This window comes from Oreochromis niloticus, linkage group LG7, assembly GCF_001858045.2.
Source record: "Oreochromis niloticus isolate F11D_XX linkage group LG7, O_niloticus_UMD_NMBU, whole genome shotgun sequence".
Classification (NCBI taxonomy): Eukaryota; Metazoa; Chordata; class Actinopteri; order Cichliformes; family Cichlidae; genus Oreochromis; species Oreochromis niloticus.
Genome location: NC_031972.2, coordinates 28,035,045 through 28,055,264, shown reverse-complemented (window position 1 = coordinate 28,055,264; position 20,220 = coordinate 28,035,045). Strand labels below are relative to the sequence as shown.

At 37.0% G+C, this 20,220-nt stretch overlaps 1 protein-coding gene across 6 annotated transcripts in view; it reads left to right on the top strand.

The window, feature by feature from the left end:
- The window catches only part of il11ra (interleukin 11 receptor subunit alpha), a 51,461-nt gene that overhangs the window by 14,404 nt on the left and 16,837 nt on the right, over positions 1-20,220 (top strand). Inside the window, exons 1-2 of one of the 6 annotated variants that reach the window (XM_013268508.3) lie at positions 12,281-12,624; positions 13,448-13,519. The exons of 1 other annotated variant lie outside the window; for it this stretch is intronic. In XM_013268508.3, coding sequence (XP_013123962.1) covers positions 12,460-12,624; positions 13,448-13,519 — 237 coding nt within the window. In that variant the 5' untranslated portion in view covers positions 12,281-12,459. Of the gene's footprint in view, positions 1-53; positions 116-12,280; positions 12,625-13,447; positions 13,520-20,220 lie in introns of those variants that run through there. 4 more of the 6 variants (XM_013268507.3, XM_019361250.2, XM_013268509.3 and 1 more) reach the window with 4 other exon arrangements.

The following is a 20,220-nucleotide window of genomic DNA, read 5'->3' as shown; positions in this document are numbered from 1 at the left end:
CTTTCTCTTATCACTACACTATAAAATCGACCTTTTTTTTTTCTTCTTTTCAGCGTGTTGAGACAGTCAGTCAGCCGGTCTGTAGTAATCGGAAAAGCATGGAGTTCCCAGCACAGTGAGTCATCTCCAGCGAACAGGGGTCGCGCATGTGTGTAGGATGGTTGAAATGCGAGTGGGTGGCAGGGGGTGGGATTTCTGTTCGTGCGGGTGTGTGTTGGGGGTGGGTATGTATGGTCCACATGTTTGTGTAGTTTGGGCGTATATGTTCCCTCATGTTTTTCCTTCCTGTTGAACAAGTTAGAGGTCTCTGCTTGCTGTGTAATGGTCATCAGTTAGTGAGAGTCAGGCAAACATAAATTGGCGTCATAAAGAAGAAAACAAAAACTCAAGCTTTATAGCACCTACTTATCTCTTGTTTAACATTCTTAAGTTTTATTGGGCATTTTTATTTGTTTTGGTTAATTGACAGTTACATATGCTCTATGTTATCATTAGAAATGCTTTGACAACTGACTGATAGTAAACATTGAGTTTTCATTCCGTTTTAGATTTTTTTTTTTTTTACAACAATAAATTGGGTGGGTGTATAGTTGGTTGGAAAGTGGGTGAGTAGGTATGTGCACGCCTAGCCCTAGCTATTTTTTAATATACAGTGCTGGTTAACTGTTGGTTACACAGCCACCTTCCAACTGGGTTTTAACATTATTCCTATCTGTCTGTGATGGGAAGCTCTAAACTAGCTTGACATTGTGTTTGCGCCGTGCTATGCATGCTGCCAAGTGCCACATATTTGAGCTACATTGACAATACTTTCATACCAATAAAGACTAATTAATGGTTTCTTAGATAAAAACGTAAAAACACACAGACACAGAATTTCTTCAGATCTTTAATGCCATCCAGCCATCCAGTATATTGTGCTCAGTTTTAGTATTTTCTGAGTGTTTTCTTATTTTTAGACTTGCAAACTACTCCAACCTGCCCATATTGTTTTTAGCAAATTCGAATTTTCTTTCTAAGAAGTATAACTGACAGTGTATACAAACTTTTTTTATTTTCAGTTTTAAACAAATCCTAAAGTTAAGTGCCCCACGTTACTGGGCGGTGCATCTTTGTACAACTAAAATCTAACTGAAAATGAATTGCAGCATATCCACCTGCATTTTACATGTTTTACAAGTCTGCGTTGCTCTGTAATTACACCTCTAAAATGCTGTTTTGTAGAGCGGTTCTATATACTGCCTTGAGTGTCTTCAAAAACTTCAAAAACTCCAAAAAGTGCTTAAAAACACTGAAATGACATGAGGTAGTCGGAGCAAATCAAGTTTGAGTTGGTGCTTACAAATGTAGAACAAAAGGTAGCTTAAATTTCATTTAAAAACCTGTGGAATAACCAGTGTAGTCTATACATGGGTTTTAAGTCATATGGCAAAATGCTAATGTTGTTTGGCAGGCTAATGCTATCTACTATTATTAGAAAGCCAGGTAAAGTCACAGCCCATTACATATTTCTGCAAATATATTATAGTGCCCTTGCAAAATATTTCATGTTTGGATATTTACACATATATACATGGCATATTTCTAACGAGCAGACATGTACTCATATTTATGGATTATTATGTGCATGTCAGGCTGCTGCACAGGCTAATTGAATTGTTACAGTATCAGATATATCAGAGTTTAATCTCACCGGTTCTAGTCACTGGATGATCAATTGCATCTCTAATTAGTACTAATATTAGTTTCGCTACCACAGCAGACACTGCAGTGTAACAAGCAGGCAGTGCTACCATGTTCAAGAGAGTCATGTGTATCCATCATGTTCATTGTAGCTGAAATCTGGGTCTTTTTAATATTTAGAAGAAGAAGAAACTTGAGTTAAGTGTTTTGATTCTATGCTAAACTTCTGCTCCATTAGACTTCAGTTGTTTTCTTAACTAATCATTTTTCAGATTAGGATTCTCTAAAAAGCAAGGGTTGCTAACCTGTTATGAGGTAAGGCACTGCTATCTGAACATTTCTCACTGTAATGAAATAGTGTCAATGGGAACAAATTACAATATTCAAAAAGTGTAAACAGTCCACTTCATCATAATTTTTTTGTGTATATTCATCCACTTGTGTGTTTCTCAGTGTTGAACAAAACACACATCTTCAGCTATCTGCTTCATGTCTTTATAATTGTTCCCAGCCGTAGAATGGCGCCAGTCAAATGTACATGAACGCGCACTCACACATACTCAGATGCAGAAACTCTCAGCAGATTATCGGAGCAGTGTGGCAAAAAACAGAACTGGGCAGTGGTTGCTGGTCGGCGAACCTGCTGGCTTATTGACTTGGACTGAGTTAGATAAAGCTTTCATCAGCAGCATATGTGTGCAGGCACTGTGTGTAAATGTGTGTGTAGTTGGTATGATATTTTTTGGGTCTTTGACAGCAAGCCATGAAATGACACATGACTTGCTTATTTTCTATTGCTGGTAGAATTCAGCTGCTTGTTCACTTAGCATAAAATTCAAATGGCATTGATCACAAAGTCACAAAAACGTCTATCTCACGTCCTTCCTTTCCTTTAGTCTCTGGCTGTTTATACATATATTTGTGTATGAGTTTATCTATATATTTATCTCTTTTATGCATATTGTTACAGTTTCTGATGATGGGTTGGGTATGCTACTAATTGATCACATTTGGCTGTGTCTGTGTGTAAGGCTTTGTTGGATAACAGAGAGCAGATGTGGGAGGGTAAGTGGGTGTATGTTTAAAGAGCTTGTCATTGGCTCATACAGAGCAGATGTTGTTGGGCCATCATCTTCTTCTGGCTACTAGCAGTACTGATTCAGATGCTGGACCGAACGGTGTAAACTGGAACTCGCAGTACAAAAAGCATACAAAAGCTCATTGTTGCAACCTCTCTGTTAGGATGTGTAGTTTGTTAGCAGAGTGATAGATGCTTTGACGTTTGTTTAGGTCAATATACGGTTGAATGGAAGTTCTAACTAGGACACTAAAGCTATGGAATTTTCCAAACCACAGCAATAAAAGACTGCGGTTTACGGTAATATTCTGGTACTGCCAGCTGACTCCAGCTGAACGTAGTCCAGACGGTTAAGCGTAGTTAAGCACAGCCAAACATGTTGAGTGGTGAGATCACATCTATGCTTGATTTTTGTTAGTGGAAAGGTTTTCTTTGTCACCTTTTTGTATTCAGTTTATTTTGGTTCACTCCGTACATTTACAAGAAAACCACAGCTTGTAAACAAATGTCACCAGAACTTTTTTTTGGATTTGGTTAGGTTGACAGTCTTATTTTAGATTAATTGCACCTTTTTAATGTTTAAAGGCAAAATCTGAAACTGTTCAACCATGCAACTAGATACAAATATACATTACAAACACCTAATTAAACTTAAAAAAAGTATGTTGCACAACTCATGTGTACATTTACAGAGTAATAGGAAAAAGAATTTTGTGTGACGCATCCAAATATGTTTTGTGTTTTTCATGTCGTTACTTGATTGAACTGTATATGAGTGGTGCAATGGGGCTTCCAAAATACAGTAAAAATGATAAAATTCTTGAAACCATATTTTATGATTGAAAGGCTTATTGTGCTAGGCGACAAGTCTGACCACAGTTGAGGAGTAAATGAAATGCACACATGCGTGTCTGGTTGCATTTTTCTAGTCTCTTAGATAAGCAAATGTACATGACATGATGACTGGCAGTTTTCATTCCACTTTGTACTGCTTCAAACTAAATAAAGTTACACCCCTATAAGAAGGTTTGTTCTGACTGGTGCTGGCAGGGAGCTTCCACAGGACAACATCTGCTTGGCTACTATGTTTGTGGTCACTTGATTCTACTGAGAGCTGCTAAGCTAGAACAAAATGTCTTGGCTTATATAAGTTGGTTACCAGCAAAAGAGAGGCTTGATATTTAGTTGGAAAAATCTTTAAGTCACAGGAATGACATCAGTCTGGGAGATCAAGCCATGTTTTGTGTCCTGTAAAAGAATAGGCTTCTGATTCTTACCATGTTCTTTGAAATCATCAAGATTATTAATGGTGGAAGCTTGGCAATCATTTGTTTGCTTTTTTAATTTAGTCCCATAAATAATATTTCAGTAGACTGATGAGTTGGTAAAGGGTTATAAAAATATTTGTATAGATAGTTGTATTTGCATATAAACCTGGTCTGGTATGGACCAGACCATTGTGACAGATGTTACATGTAAATAAATGATCATGGATTCTTTGACAGTATGTTACAAGCTAGTAGTTTGCTGTTTGCCTTGAAGGTTTAGCTAAAGATCCTCAGCGGTTAGCAGTGGGACTGGTTTTGAACCACAAGAGTTTCATCAGATCTCTCCTGTTTTTTGGATCACTATGATCTTGCATTAACCAAGAGACTGAATGCTGGCTGTGGTTAGTATCACCACATGGTGTTTACACTGACTCTGACTGCTTGTATATTTTTTACTAATTCCTCTTAAGGATCGAACACCACGTTGTGTGCAAGAGGGTGATGATGATCTGTGGTTGGGGCTAAGCAGGTGCCATAGTGTACAGTTTAGATTCATGATTTCTTACTTGCTTCTAACCTTTTCAAAAAGAAGCAGTGCAGGATGTATAACGATACCAAATGTGCACAGAAAGAAGAACTAGCAGAAAAATTTAGCTGATGCTTTGTTACTAGACATGGCTTAAAAGGTCCATCATCAGCAAAACTGTTATTGGTCATCCATCAGTATCTAACTGGATTGCTCCCCCCCCCCTCCAGCTGCAGCGTTTGAGCCACATAAACACTGGTTCGATTTGATTGGAAAGATGATTTACTACAGCCTCCATATAAAAGATTAGGCTTGGATACAACTTCAGATTTTGGATTAAAGTAACCCAGACACACAAACAATAACAACCATCTGAAGTAATTGTAATTTTTATTTTCACCTTTAAAAGAAAATAGGTCACTTAGAATTTTTCTAAACTGAAAATTATTATTATTTTTTTACTTTGTTTTTACTCTAGGTTCATTTTTTTGTGTGACTGTATACTGCTGTAAAACAAAACACAAATATCAGCATATTGCATTTTTTGAGAAGCTGGAACCAGCCTTAGTCTAAAAACAATAATCAGTTGACAGATTTACTGTTGATTCATTTCCTGGGGATCAACTGGTTGTTTATGTAAGAAATGGCACTGTTTTTATCCTGATCTTTAACTTCAGACCCAAAACACGCTGGAGTGAGAGTGCTCACAAAAGAACTGTTGCTGTGCCGATACCAGAATACCAGTCTTTTTTTTTTTTCCTCATTGCATGTCGAAAACTTCTTTATGGCATACTGGGAGAAGTGTTTATAAACCAGTTTGACATTATGGCATTAGCATTGCTTTTCTGTCATCGTTAACCCACTTCACAACCACTTGTTTACTGTTAAATCGCAACTAAGTCACAAAGCAGTTTAAAGGAGCAGCTAAAGGTGCATCATGTTTTACTTTACGATTTCTTTACAGTCTTTGAATTTTCACTGTGACTTTTATCACCCACATGCAGAAGTACAATGACAAACAAAAATGTACTAGTACACAAAACCGAGTGACGTGTGAGGTTATGTGTGTCTGTGTGTCTTTGTGCGTGTGTGTGTGTGTTTTGTGTGTGTGTTTAGCTCTGACTTCACCCCATTATGCCTTTCAGTATGTGTTTGTTTGTATGTGAGGTTGGCTTCAGTATTACAAACTTGTATGCAAGCAGGATTGCGGTCTTCATTCAACTGTGTGTGTGTTTGCATGTGTGTGAATAGCTGGCATATGGTAGCCATCTAGCTCTGGCGGCAGTGCTGAAGGAAATTCCAGCGTCGTAGAACTGAAGCCAAGATACTGGTGCTGCCACACACATGCACGTGGGTACACACACACACACACACACAGAGAACAGTACAAGTTTGTGATACTTCTGCCAAAGTCATGGACACAGAATAATATCTTACATTTGAAACTACTAACAAGTTGATGGAAAATTCTCTTTTCGGCAATAACCCAAAATGACTTAAAAAAATTACTCCCACTCTTTCCTCCTAATGAACTCTTCTTGCTTTATTTTGCACACACATGCATAAAACGCACACCATCTCAGGCCTTGGTCTGTGGATTGGCTAGGTGCTATCTCTGTACACAGATGGCAGTCATTATTTCTTGTGTGTTTAGGCTTGGGTAAAAATTGGAAGTAGGCCTAAGCAGTTTGACTGCTGGGTAGTATTACCAAGGTTTAGTTTCTGTTGGGTCCCATGCTCTGTTTTCACTGTCAGTTGTAACTAGTTAAGGTACTCAAAAAAATATGTATTACACATAACTGTTTACTTTTCTTAAAAGTAATTTTCTGTCCTTTAATTACTTGACGGAGAAAGTAATTTGTTACTTTTGGATTACTCCAGTAATACACACACACACACACACACAGATACATGTGGGAACACATGCATCTGTGTGTGTTTGTTCAGCACTCTGGTGATGCAACTCAGATTTCGTTGTGTTTTCAAATGAAGTGACAATAAAGGCTTTGAATTTGAATAAATGACCAGAAACACATTTTCACATAATTACCGGTTCCATACACTGACACAGATTCTTATCCTAATAAGGCCACATACTGTCTTTCTTTTAGTATGTGAAAAGCCTTCAAAACAAAGAGACTTCGAAGTAATTGCCACAATGATTCTACACACATTTACAGGCATAAATGGAGTCTACTATAAGGCTGACGGCTAATCACTGACTTTATTACCTGTCAAAGTTCAGCTCTGGCTGCTGGGCTGGGGTCAGCAAACACTAAGCTTTAAGATCACTTTGGGTTCCTCACTATTATTACGTTAGCATGCTCTCTGTGCAGATGCTTGCTAAGAACTGAAGTGTTAGCAATAAAAATAAATGTAAAATCCATATTTCCACTCCTTAAAGGCTGTAGACCCCTCCAGACCGCAGAACCATTGTAATGCAAGTAATGACATTGTAACTGTTTTGTAATTACTAAACTTAGTACAATAACGCTCTGGCATACATCCTGACCGTAACACATTTAATAGGTCTATTTTTCATGTATGTATGGATTGAGCTATTTTAAAGTCCAACTTTATATTTAGAGCTCCTGTCCTGGTCTCAGTTTGTCAGTAAAAAGATGTCAGAACGCAGAAGAATAGTGTTAATTCATTTCCAGCTCCACAATGATTGAAGTTTTAATAAAAATATACTTGCCCTTTTATTGTCCTATTTTTTTCCTCCTTGTAAAGGAATAATTTCCCATGCTTATCACTTTTCCTATCTTTCTCAGGATCATGACACCTCATCTTTCCACTTCACTTGTCTTCTTATCTTGTGCACTCAAGACACGTCTGCATTATATGGTTTTGGTTTTGATACGTGACTGAACGCTTTTTCCCCTCTCTGGGTACCTATAACATTAGTGTTTCTCCCTTCTATGCATTTTTAAAAATATCTTTGTAGTTTTCTCCTATTTCATTTTAAACTCTCATTAGTAGTTGCTAGAATCTCTCTTGGATCAGTCATAGCTGTAAGGTGAGACAGAGCATGTACCTGGCAAGCTGGGACCAAAAAAGAAATGTAAGAATTTGGGGAAAAACAGAATATGCAAAGGCCTAAAAATCATAATGGGCTAGGTATTATTTGATAAACTTTTATGAAATGGTTTGTCTCCATAGTTTAATAGTTGAGTTATGTCAACTATTAAAGTTGTATGTATGACTCGTCGAGTATGTAAGACATCAAGAAAATTATAAACTATGAAGAAATTGGTGTTAGGATAAAGGCAAATCAGATAAAATTTAAATTCTGATAAATTGCTGTGCCAATAAGATGTGTGTGGTATCTTACTGGCTTTTCCATATCTCATGCGTTAACCAAGCAGAAACATCATAGAGGTTGCAAATGAACTCGGAACTGGAAATTTGCAGTTCCTTGAAAGCCCACTTGTGCCTGGTCATCCCCAGTAAAGGTTGGTGACACCCCAGCTTTTAAAGTTATACAGGGGGCAACCTGCTTCTGTCCGACTCACAGTGACTGCAGTCACTGTGAAAATAATTGGTGAAGGTTTGACCTGTCGTTCCTGATGTGTGGAGTCGTCATTGTCTGTAGCTCACAAATCCAAGCCCAGCTCCAATATAGTACTACATGTCGGTTGTAGATGCCAACAGATTTGAGATTTATCAAGGTAAGCCACAGTATTATCTCAAACAGACTGGCTGTAAGTGCCAACTTTAATCTGACTCTCTTATTGCGCTTTTATCCCTGGTGTATTGTTGTCTTGACTTACTAAAGTGGGTTTGAAGATGGCAACGCACTTCAAGTGGTTTCACACTTGGTTCCTGTCTTGGATATGACCGTTTGAAAGGCAAGAATCTTGATTGCACATCTGTTTTCCTTATTGCGACTGTATCCTTATTGTCATTTAATAGCACCCATGTTGGTTTTTACCCTGGATTTTATGTACCTTAGAAATGACCTTAAGTACAATTTAAAAATATAAATGTATAAATTAAAAAAAATTAAAAGATTGGGGGGGAAAAAACCCACGTAGAGTGCTTCACAATTAGACCACTCCTATAAAAAAAGAAAACACAAATATTTTAAAAATTTGTCAAAAAGTTGTTTTTAACGATAAATAAACTGAATTCAGATTTTATTCCCAACTTTGAGCCAGCACACTGCAACCACTAGACTAGACGCGGAGAAGTCAGAAATTACTCAAGCATGACAGTCAACCACTAACTCTAATAAAATAAAATAAAAATGCAAGTGCTTTACTGTTTTTTCAGCTTTTTTTAATAAAACAGTAAATTTAAAAATTCATAGATGAGAACAAATTGTATATTTTAGTATTAAATAATATGTATTCAGTTAAAAAGCTTATTTGAGCACTTATAATGCAGTTATTGAGCACTGTATATTTAATAATAGTAATAATTCATGGAATGATTGGCTCCTTACAAAACAGGCTGGTAAAATTTAAAACTAACATTAAAATATATCAAATATTTAAGCCTCTGAAAGGCGCTGCCTTTTAGAAAAACCAAAATAAATGAAGACTAAGGCAACAAAAACATAGTCCTGCAGTACACCTTTTCTGTTTTGGGTGCACTTGTGGACATCAGTATCTTCTTCTCATACTTGTACCACCAACCCAGTTTCCCACACTTACACAAACGAATAAATCGACTGGGATACATTTAGACTGCATGCATCTCTATTTCACACTGATATGGGTGCGCATTCCCATCCATATCAGTGAGTATTTTCCACTTACATGGATAGGCATACAAATAAGCTGAAAGACATATGTCCACAAACTTACAGGAAGCCTGGCGCATAATGAAGCTCTTGACATGTGGAAATACAAACACACACATGCCAGTCGGCAGTGTTTTTGTCGCTTGGAAAGGTCAGACAGAGCGGGTGTGCAGTGATTGCCATAGTGACCTGGGCAAACACCAGTGTCATTGTAGTCCTTGCCCATCATCTTGCAATAAGCCATGTTGTTGGTTTAGCGCACACTGTGTACTTTTTTAACTCTGTCTCACACAGACACACACAATATACACGCTTAGGTTAGGTAATCCCTCAGTTGGTCATCATTGTTTTCTTGAATGAAGTGACACACACACACACACACACACACACACACACACACACACACACACACACACACACACACGTACTCATATACAAGCTGATGACCCAACAATGCAGGCAATATTCTAAATTAAACATCATGTAGGTTAATGTTTGATTCATGATATCGACTCCAGTGACTCGTCTTTATGAACAGGACATCCTGTAATATTTTTTTTGTCACTGGACAGTAAAACAGTGAGTCTGTATGAGAGTGTGTTTAATAGTTTTTGTGCATTTCTTTTTTACACTTAACAGCACCATTTATTTCCATTTGTTAATTTTTGCCTAAATGTTAGCGTCCCGTTGTTTGCTCTTTGTCCTTTCTCTCTGTTTCTTCTGCTCTATTTTCTCTCTCATTCTCTGTCTCGTTTCTTCTCTTGTAAAGCTGTTTGAATGTGCCGTGGCATGCCAGAGTCTGAGTGACTCACCATGTGGGATTGTGCTGCCAACGAGAGGACTGGCTAACAGAGATTCCTTTTGGATTGGATTATTTACTGTCAGTGTGTGCACGCCTCATTTTACTATGAAGTTCTCTTTATAATCATATTTTTGAATGAAAATGACTTAATCAACACATAACCTCAACACATCTGTGTTTGACTTTCCTTATTTTAGAGCTACTGGAGTTGCAGTTATTGTTTGCCTGTTTGTCAGGATACTTTGACTTTCACCTTTGAACTGATTATTTCTGTTGGATTGGTTGGAAGAAATTTCTACAAGTTCCCTTGTACCAGTTATTTTTAATCACTCTGGAATGTACTAAAAGGTATAGAAGTCTACAAAAATAGGAGCGGTTTCATTTTCAAGAGAAAATGTCTCATTGATAGACTTAAGACAGCTGTTGTTTTGCATCTTTGGGCATGTGGGAATACTTTCTTCACGGGTGCATCCTAGTGACAGAATCCATGGCTACATTCCCCTGTCTATTCTAGGTCTTGCTGGAAGAGTTACAGTAGAAAGGTGACTGGTGGTGGTGAGTCAGAGAACAGGAACAAATGCACGCACGCACACACACACACGCGCACACACATACACGCGCACACACACACACACACACACACACGACCTATGAAAAGAAATAATAGAAACTGGAGAATCTCTTAGTGGTCCTTCGGTTTTTTTTAAGGCGTGGTGGTAATTTTGCATTGAGACTTGTGTTCCAGTAACCACTAGACTAAATAAGCACCTTAGCACATCATAGTTCACTCTAGCTCATAATGTATACACTAAATAAAAGCGTAGTTCTCCACTTTTGCATTTGGAAAACAACTTCAACCTACTCAGTAAGTGCTTTGTGGTAATCCCGGGCTTGTACAGATTTTATCAGCCAGGTTCCTTCAACTGTGGAGGTCTATTATCACAGAGATTGGTTGAAGAACGAGGTTAGCTGTGCTTTCAGTGGCAATAATGAACTGTCATTGGTACCTTTTAGCTTCACCTTAAGTAGTTTATCATCACAGTTCACGGTTTTTCATGAAATTTCAGAAGATGGTTCAAATATTTATTTAAGCTAATAATTTACATTTGAAAAGTAACCAAAAACAGAATTTCACTTTGGCATAGAAGAAGGGGTGAGGGACTCAAAAGTTTCACTTATTTGTATTATTATACTGTTGCTACTAGCAGTTGTAGGTGAAAGGTAGCCTTTCTTATGGTTTTTTTTGTTTGTTTGTTTGTTTGTTTTTTACCTGTTGTCCCAGCAGTATACATTCAAATCACTCAATTACTATAAGATTAAACAGCTGGGAACCTTCCCAAAAAAGGGAAAAAATACCCCAAACAAAATAACAACATACAAGGGGCAGTGTAAATCAGTTTTCACTTTTCTTTGGCTAAGGAAAGAGCTTTGGTCCTGAATAATCCCTAGTAATACAGTAGCTTAAGATATTAGCTTAAGGTACTAGGATGGAATTCTAAGCTCAGTTGAGAAGCTTCATCTAACAGAGATTAACATGACTTGTTCTGAAAAGTAATCCTGATTTCAGCTCAATTAACTGTATCATCATGTGTATCTTAAAATATGCCTTTGCATTTAGATAGAAGAAGCATTCTGTATGGATACAGGGTTGAATTGGTGTGAGGGAAAATCAGCTCTTCTACCTCAATAGCATGGAGTAGAGCAGGAGAAATGGATTATCTATTATTTTTCAGTGACATCCCGTCCCCCCACTGACTCAAGATACCTCCAGATTCTCGACACTGACCTTCTGAATCAGTTTGTTGATTCTGCTAGCATATCTGGCACCGTTGCTAACCCCCCCAGCAGAAAACAGAAAAAGTAAATAGCACTTGCTGCTACAGACTGGTCTCCAACATCTTGAAGATCTTCAGGAACAATTAACCAATTTCGGATTCACACTTTAAACTAGGGGTTCAAACTCTGACAGTTAATTGTTTCGAGGGTGTGATGCAGCATTCTATAATAGAGTGACTTATTTACCACAGCTAACTTGTGGGAAAAAAAAGTCCACAAATGAGTGACTTGTTAACTACAGTTGTGGGGAAAATATTCTCCAATGAACAAATGTTTTAAACCCAGGAAATCATTCACAACCAGCCACAAATACTGTTTATTTACTCGTGTAGTTGAAATCCTGGTCCTGGATGTCAACACAGAGAATGAGCAGGATTGTGTTGCTTATTCATGAGAGGACAGATTAGCATTTTGGTCTCAGGGAGAAGCATTGTCTCCAAGTATTAGGGAAGAGGAATTAGAAATGTTTGCGTAAATATATTTACTGGACCTTGTACTGTCTGGCAACAGAAATGGAAAATGCCTGATCAGGAAAACACGAGCAGGGAGGGAGAAAATGAGACCTCTAAAGTTTTGAGAGGGGTAGGCAGAGATAAGAGGTGTGAATGGAAAAAATTATGTGGAAGTGAGTTCAGCATTATCTGCTCTCTGGTGGCTATGGATAAAAGAAGGACAAGGAATATGGTAAGATATTTTAAACAATGACATATTTATGTATAGTAAGCCTTGAGCATTCTAGCACCTGAGGAACGCACTATAAAACAGGAAAAACTTGGGGGGAAAAACAAAAAACAGACATGGCAAACAGTTGTAAAGACCGTTTAAGTTTCTCATATCTGAGGTACTGTTTACATCTACTCACTTAGTTAAATTGATAGCACTTAAGTGAATGTAAAAACAGCTGTATTATTCCAATAGAGGATTAAGCTGTATGGACAATATATTGAAATACTCATCACTCATTTTATATAACTGTGCATTACTTAATTTGTTTACTTTTGTGTCACTTTTTGCATTACTTTTCTTGCAATTATTAGTGCAAAGTTGATTAAAAACAAGCCCAACTTTACTCAATGTCTTTGTGACCGCAGTTCTACTGTAGAAACAGGCAGCATTTCCTTTGGTGGATGCCCATTTCAGCAAGACTATAGTTACAGTGGGTTGTTATTTTAATTTCTTGGATGGGTTGGTCCAATTCTTGGAAGGACTGGCCACTTTTTGAAGAATGCCACATGATGCAAAGTACTTCCCAGCCTTAGAACTGTATGCCCTGCTTTTAAATGATACCAATCCACTATCCCACATTTTTCCCTGCTTGATTTTTAGGAAACTGCATTATGTATTCATAAACTTTGTAGTTTAGGTTAGGTGAGCTTTTAAGCTCAATCACAGATTTTCTGTTGATTGCGCTGTTAATAAACTATTTTGGCAAGGCTCAGTTTTCTTAAACATTTGCTCACTCAACTTTAAACTAAATGTCCCAAATTTTCATTTGGCCTTTTTACAGTGTGGAAAATGTGGCCAAGGTCCCATTGCTGAGTGGAGTAAGGAAAACAAGCATGTGTCAAGGTCTCAAAAAGTAAGCAACTAGCTTGTTGTATAGATAACACTGCATTGTCACATTATATCCATCATTGGGAATAGAGTGCTTCTATGCTCCTTTATAGAGTTTTAAAGGACATTTCTGGGTGATTTAACCTGGATTTTATACAGATATGCATGCTGTACTTCTCCTTAACCTCCACTTTTTAAATGACTCACTGTACAAAAGTTTTCTTGTTTATACATTTTGTTAAAAAACATTATTTAAAAACTTATACAAAATGATATTAGATCAGCCTATGGTATGATGAGGAATGGGCAATGAAATATTTACTCAAACAAACAAATGTGTTCAGAATATGGATGTTTTACTGTGTGGAGAGTATAGCCAAGCACTCACTGAGGAGTAAAGTAGTTTAAAAAAAAAAAACCCCAAACCCAATTTATTCAGGTCTGAAAAAGCTAGCAGGCTAGAGATGGTGGACAGTTATCAATATGAATACCTCATGTGAGATCATCAGGCTAGAATTTGTTTTATCCAAGGATCTGAATCAATATTCCCTTTACCCATTCATGCCTGTCAACAAATATTTACCTTTTTTCACATTGGCCAACAGTAAATATGAAAATGTCGCCCATGAGAAATTAAAACCGTTTCCAGACATAGTGTACCTAACATTGTTGACTTTGTTGATCTCATAAAGTGATAGCTTTAGACACCAGTATCCATTCTCAAGTAGCTGCCCAGAGTTTGCACTAGACCTTATTTATGTTTGTTTTTTGAAATAAGGAAAAAATCCTTGGATGTCTATAGTGGACTTTGGCTTTGTGTGTTTTGTCTTTAAGTACAGTAACATTCGATTTGAGCATGCTACACATGTTGTGCTAGTCCTCCACCTGGTAGTTGGTAATGTGTTCTTTTTGTTTTGTTCTTTAGTGGTGGTAGGCAGACAGCTAATACATGCATCACAACCACCTTCTGCTGTTAGTATCTCATTAAATAATAGTAAAGATTGGTAAAACATAGAAAATACATATTTTAAGACCATACCTGCATAAACCACTGCTGTGCAAAGGTTCAATTGTCACAACACTTTTGAATGCGGGACCTCCATCATTGGAATCTTCAGCACATACTGAAGTGCAACAGGCAAATCATAATATAGTGTAAAGTTTTATAATACTATTATTATGTGAATTAGTGTTATAATACCTGAGTGTTGGGTAGCTGCACCTAAGTAATGTAGCTAAGTCTGTGTAAAAATGGAGATTGCAGTCTGAGGTTTAAATTTGCTGAGTGTGTGATGTGTGACATTACAGCACTGAATGTAACACTGCTGTGCCAAGTCACAGAACACCAGTGGGAAGTGGAGTCTCTGCTCCCCTATCTGGTTTTCAAAAACATCTTTAGGGGATTTAATTTTGCGAGACACTGATGGTGCCTTAGTTTTTTGGCAAACACACATGCTACACTTACTAGAAAGGAAGCAGTACCAACGGATCAGTCAGATTTTTTTTTTTTAATTTTTGATTGTTAAAAGATGTTATGAAAAAAAAAGTAAGATGATTTAAATCAGCTGTAAATTTCTGATAAATGAGTTTGTAATCATGGGTTGAAACTAGAGCTGGGCGATAGAACGATAACGATATGTATTGCGAAATAACTTTTTCTCGATAGAAAAATTAAACTATTGCGATAGGCCTCATCTCTCTTGTCCTCTTAAAAAAAAAAAAAGAACAGCCAATCCAAATTAAGTAGCGCAGAGCTGAACCAATCACAGCCGCAGCGTCACATCACGTGACTTGTTACGTACAGCACAAGCGCCAAGGCGCACATGTGTATTTGTTTTTGCAGCCGTGCAGCCCGGGTAATGAAGGAAATGAGTTTGCCGACTACAGAAAAATCAACCGAGAGCGTGAGCGAAGGTTACCGAAGAAAAAACAGATGACGGTTCCAATGCCGGAGAGCTTGTCGAAGTTCCGTAGTGTGAAGGTATTTCGGCTATTTCAAGTCTGACAAAAAACAGAGTAGCGCGCACTGTAAATTGTGCCGAAAGCAAGTCTGGAAATACAATAAAGCGGTGCATGCTCAATCTCTGACTGAAGCGCTAATTCGTCATTCGGCTTTTGTCAGACTAAAGTAACTGTTTAAACTGTTTGAAAAGCTAAGCTATACAACAAGGAGAGATTGAGAATTTCCTTTTAGTTCTCAGTTTATTTGATATTGACAAAAGTTAGTCAATTTTGTCTGTTCTTCTGTAAAACGACCTAAGATTTATTTTTAGAATTAATATTTTGTTTCTAAGTAGAATTGACAATTTAGTTTTGTCTGTTTTGTTTGTTCTATTTTGAAACTTAAACGCTTTAGCGGCTACCTTTTGTGTCGTTTGCAATATTTGCCTTTATTTATCTGAAACTGAAGTCTCATGTTCCTTAAGTACATCTACCCTGTTGAACTTAATATGGGAAATAAATATTTAAATCAAAACAAGCTGGTGATTATTTCACATTTTACTTGTGAGCAACGGCACATTTAAATCTTACAAATATAGTTATTTGGCTTATATCGTGATATATATCGTTATCGCTTGAAATGAAAAAAACATATCGTGATATGAAAAAATCTTATATCGCCCAGCTCTAGTTGAAACTGTTTTAACCTGCCAGTACTAATAAGAAGATATGGCTGAACATATAAAAGTAGGACTTCTAAATCAAAATAAATGGTTTCTGATGATCTGAAATTATGTGGAGCTAAAATAAATTTGCTTTTTTTAGAGTTTACTTGTCTTTTGTGACAAAGTAGTCAGCTTTATAGTTTTGCATAAGTTTCATTACTTAAAAAATATTTTAAAATTCGGTCACATAACTTCAAATAGATAGCAAAAGGTCTTTAAAATGGAGGCATTACAAAGTACATTGTACAATACTTGGTACAGTAACTTGAATGTGTGAATCCAGTGAGTGAATATGATGAACATTATCTCTTCGAGATAGCTGATCTGCACTGATGCTGCTGAACGGCATAATTAAGTATCTTTAGGCAAATGGTGTGGGTTTACATGGGAAACAATAGGTGTGAGTGTTTCAACACCACTACACCCTACCATTGTGTTTTGCCCTGTGTATCACTATGCTTTTGTTTTGCTCTGAGATCATTATGCAGCCGTCGTCCTATTTGGCTTACATTAAGTCCTACCATTAACTGTATTATTTTATTCACAACACTCTAAATCAGTGTCTAAAATTTACTAAACACATCGTAACCATTGCTTAGACATTGGCAGACTCATAGCACTTACATCAGCCAAACACAACACCTTCTTGTCCTGATGAAAAGCTGATTATTTATTTTATGGTTTAAACAAACATATGATCTCTTTTGCTGAGATGCCAAGAACCAGAGGTGAATGTTTTAAAGTGCTTTTGAACAGACATCGACATATTTGTATTGCTAGTATAACACAAAATTATGATGGAAGTATTGTGATTCCTCAAAATCTGCTGTAGATGGTAACATAGGGAACTATGAATTATTTTTTCCACTATTTACAAAAGTAAAATAGGATTCATTATTAAATTGATTTGTAGTCTCAACAAATGATATTTAGAAACCTATTATTTTTTCATGTTTGTCTAATCCACATACATGCTATGTTGAGAATTATGACAACGATTGAGAAGGTAGCAGTGAAAATGTCTGTTGTCTAAATTTTGGGGCACAGTAAAAAAAAGAAAGCCATTAACTAAGAAAAAAAGACATTGATGCAAAATAAGAGTTTATTTCATTGCTTTTGTGTCTTGTATTGCTAAAATCATGCCGTAGGTGTCATTATAGGAACCAAAAAGTATCTCAGAAGCTTTTTGGAACAAACTTTTTTTTCTTCCCTGAAATGAAACAGTGATTCCTAGACTCAGATTGCTTTTTTTTTTAAGGTGGTCTTTGGAAAGGATATACAATATTGTGCAAAAGTCTTGAATCACAGCTCATTTTTTAGGGTGAACTGTTCTTTACTCTGTAAAGAACTGTTTCTTCTTTTTTCTTTTTTTTTTTACAGTTTTACAATTTTTTTTAAAAGCGCTATTGACTAATAGTTCCCCAGACACTTTGATAGGAGCAGCCTTTAATAAAAGTACACTTGTTTCCATTTAGTTGAACCTGTCAAAAATGTGAGATCACACAGTTTGACAGGCAAATAGTATTTTTGTGCCAACAAGATGATTCTCAAAAAGCTATTAGCTGAAAACTTGGGACATCTTGTTATAGTGTGCACTGTATCCTTAAAAACTGGACAAGGGGAAGGCAAAAAAAGTTGCGCCAAAATCCTATTTACAGCTGAGGAAATAGGGGGAAAAATCCAGCAAAACCTGACACAGGACCTGAGAGATACACCTGGCCCTTTAGCTGATTCATCTGCTGTTCACTGAAGCTTCTTAAGAAAGGGCACCAGTGAGAAAAGACTGACGTATTCCAAATTACACAAGAACTGGATTGAAAATCAGTGGTAAGAAGTGTTAAGGACTGATTGATCCAAATGTCAAATGCCTGATTCTAATTGTTGTTGATATATACAGAAGAGGTGAGGGAAGAGGAACAACAGTGAGTGTCTACAGCCATGTGTAGACTCTCACAGTTGGAGGCTCTGTCATGGATTGGGGCTGCATTTCAGCCAGTGGTTTTGGGGATTGTATCAAAATTGATATAATTATGAACTCAGAAAAGTACCATGAGATTTTGATCCACCATCTGGAAACCATCTGATTGGCAGCAGCTTCATTTTCTTCAGTATGACAATGATCCCAAACACAGTGCTAATGCAATAAAAGCATACCTGGATAGAAAAACACAGTGGAGCACTATCATCCATGGATTGGCCTTTCCAAAACCTGGATCTCGGCATTCTTGAAGCAGTGTGGGATGACCTTGACAAAGAATGAAGCAAAATGCAGCCAAGATCCAAAGAAGAGCCCTAGAAAAACATCGAGAAAATGGGGTGCATTTTGCACAACACTGTATATAAGCTTAAAGGTCAAAGAACTTCTACCCACTGTCTTTGAAATGTTTCTCACTGTTACGCTATTCTGTAATGACCATGCCATAAAACTATAAATATTAAAGAAACTTGACTACAAGGTGTTGATTTTAGTATTTGTACTCATGGAAAAATCTTCAGTGTACATTAGACTGAAAAAAAGAAATACTCCCCTGCATTTGGAGGTGGCAGTTAATTAATCTAGCACTTGATTTCTTCGCCTACTCCCCTTCTTTGTGTTTCTTGTTATCGTGGGATTTCATACCACAAAAAAGTGTTAGATAAGCTCACTGAAGGTCACTGTGGCCTTCTAACTTGCCCCTGATATTTTCTTTCATGAACCGTGTTTCTCTCTGACATTGAAAGAAGTGCAGTTTCTGTACAAATAAAAGAAGTGGGCTCTTACCTCATTGTGATGACTTCACCAGGCTATTGATTAACCCACAATCAACCCTCCATTTTCATTTATACAAACATGACATTGAGCAGTTCAAAAGAGTGAAGTTGAATTATGAGTAACTTTGTAGAAATAAGCAACTTTCAAAGCATTATAAAATCATTGTGCTTCTTCTTCTTTGCTGTGGGGCAAACCGATATTTCTGGATTTATTTTTAATTTTTTTAAAGATGCCTGATTAAACATGTTTAAATGTTATTTACTGATGTGTGTCTCATATAGATAAAGAAGCAGTCAGGAAAGGTTCATGTGACTGACCCTGAGCTTGTGTGGAGTTGGAACTTTCTTTTTCTTTTTTTTGAAGTCCTTGCTTGTCTTGTCCTTTTTTTAATCACACTACACAGGAAGACATCCATAGTTTTGCGTCTTGTTGTTTACGGTAAAATTGTCGCAAGTTCTGTGGTTATGTAACAAAGGATAAAAGCATTTAAAGCTCGGTGCACTTTCTCACATTCACACATCTGACCAATCATTGTGTGAAATATGATGAGAGGGTTTGTTGAAATTATCTGGTTTCTGAAAGTTCCAACAGGAAGTTTTTAGAGTATCATCCTCTTATCTCATTTTGCAGTTTCCACGTATTTGATTTTTTTTTTTTCCTCGCCTCCTCTCTGTGTGCGTCAGTCCCTCCTACCTCAGACACAAGAGGAAGAGATGCGAGGAGATAGGAGTCGAGGCAACTGGCATTTTACAAAATGAGACATTCTTGGTTGGCAGCCGTCAGTTTAAAGCAATGTCAATTAGCTGTGACGGGTGGCACGGCTGAATCATGCTTTGTCTCTTGAATACACTTAATAGTGTTCCAAAAAATTATTATAGATTTAATATTATACACAATGCTAAATTGCAGTCAAGCTGTACTTTGCATGTAGTGCTAATTAGGAAATGTAGCGTGCCAACAGTGCAGATGCGGACATCATCATGCCCCATATCTTAGTTTAAGCATGCCAGCAGATAATTAGACTTTAGCTCCAGTCATCACTGTGATTGGAGCCTAAACACTGAACCTTCATTGTCTTAAATTCAGAACATCTGGGAAAAGAAATGGAGAAGTTATAGAAAACTTGAAGATAGATGACTTCTCCAACACATGTGGCGCTGACGATCTTTTTTTTTTTTTTTCATTTGGCAAATGGAAACCTAGAGTCTTTTCCAACATATTTTCACTTTTGTTTTATTTGGGAAATCTGTTTTTAATTTTGAGGAAAAAAAAATCTCTCAACAGTTCCACCACTGAGAGATGGAGGCA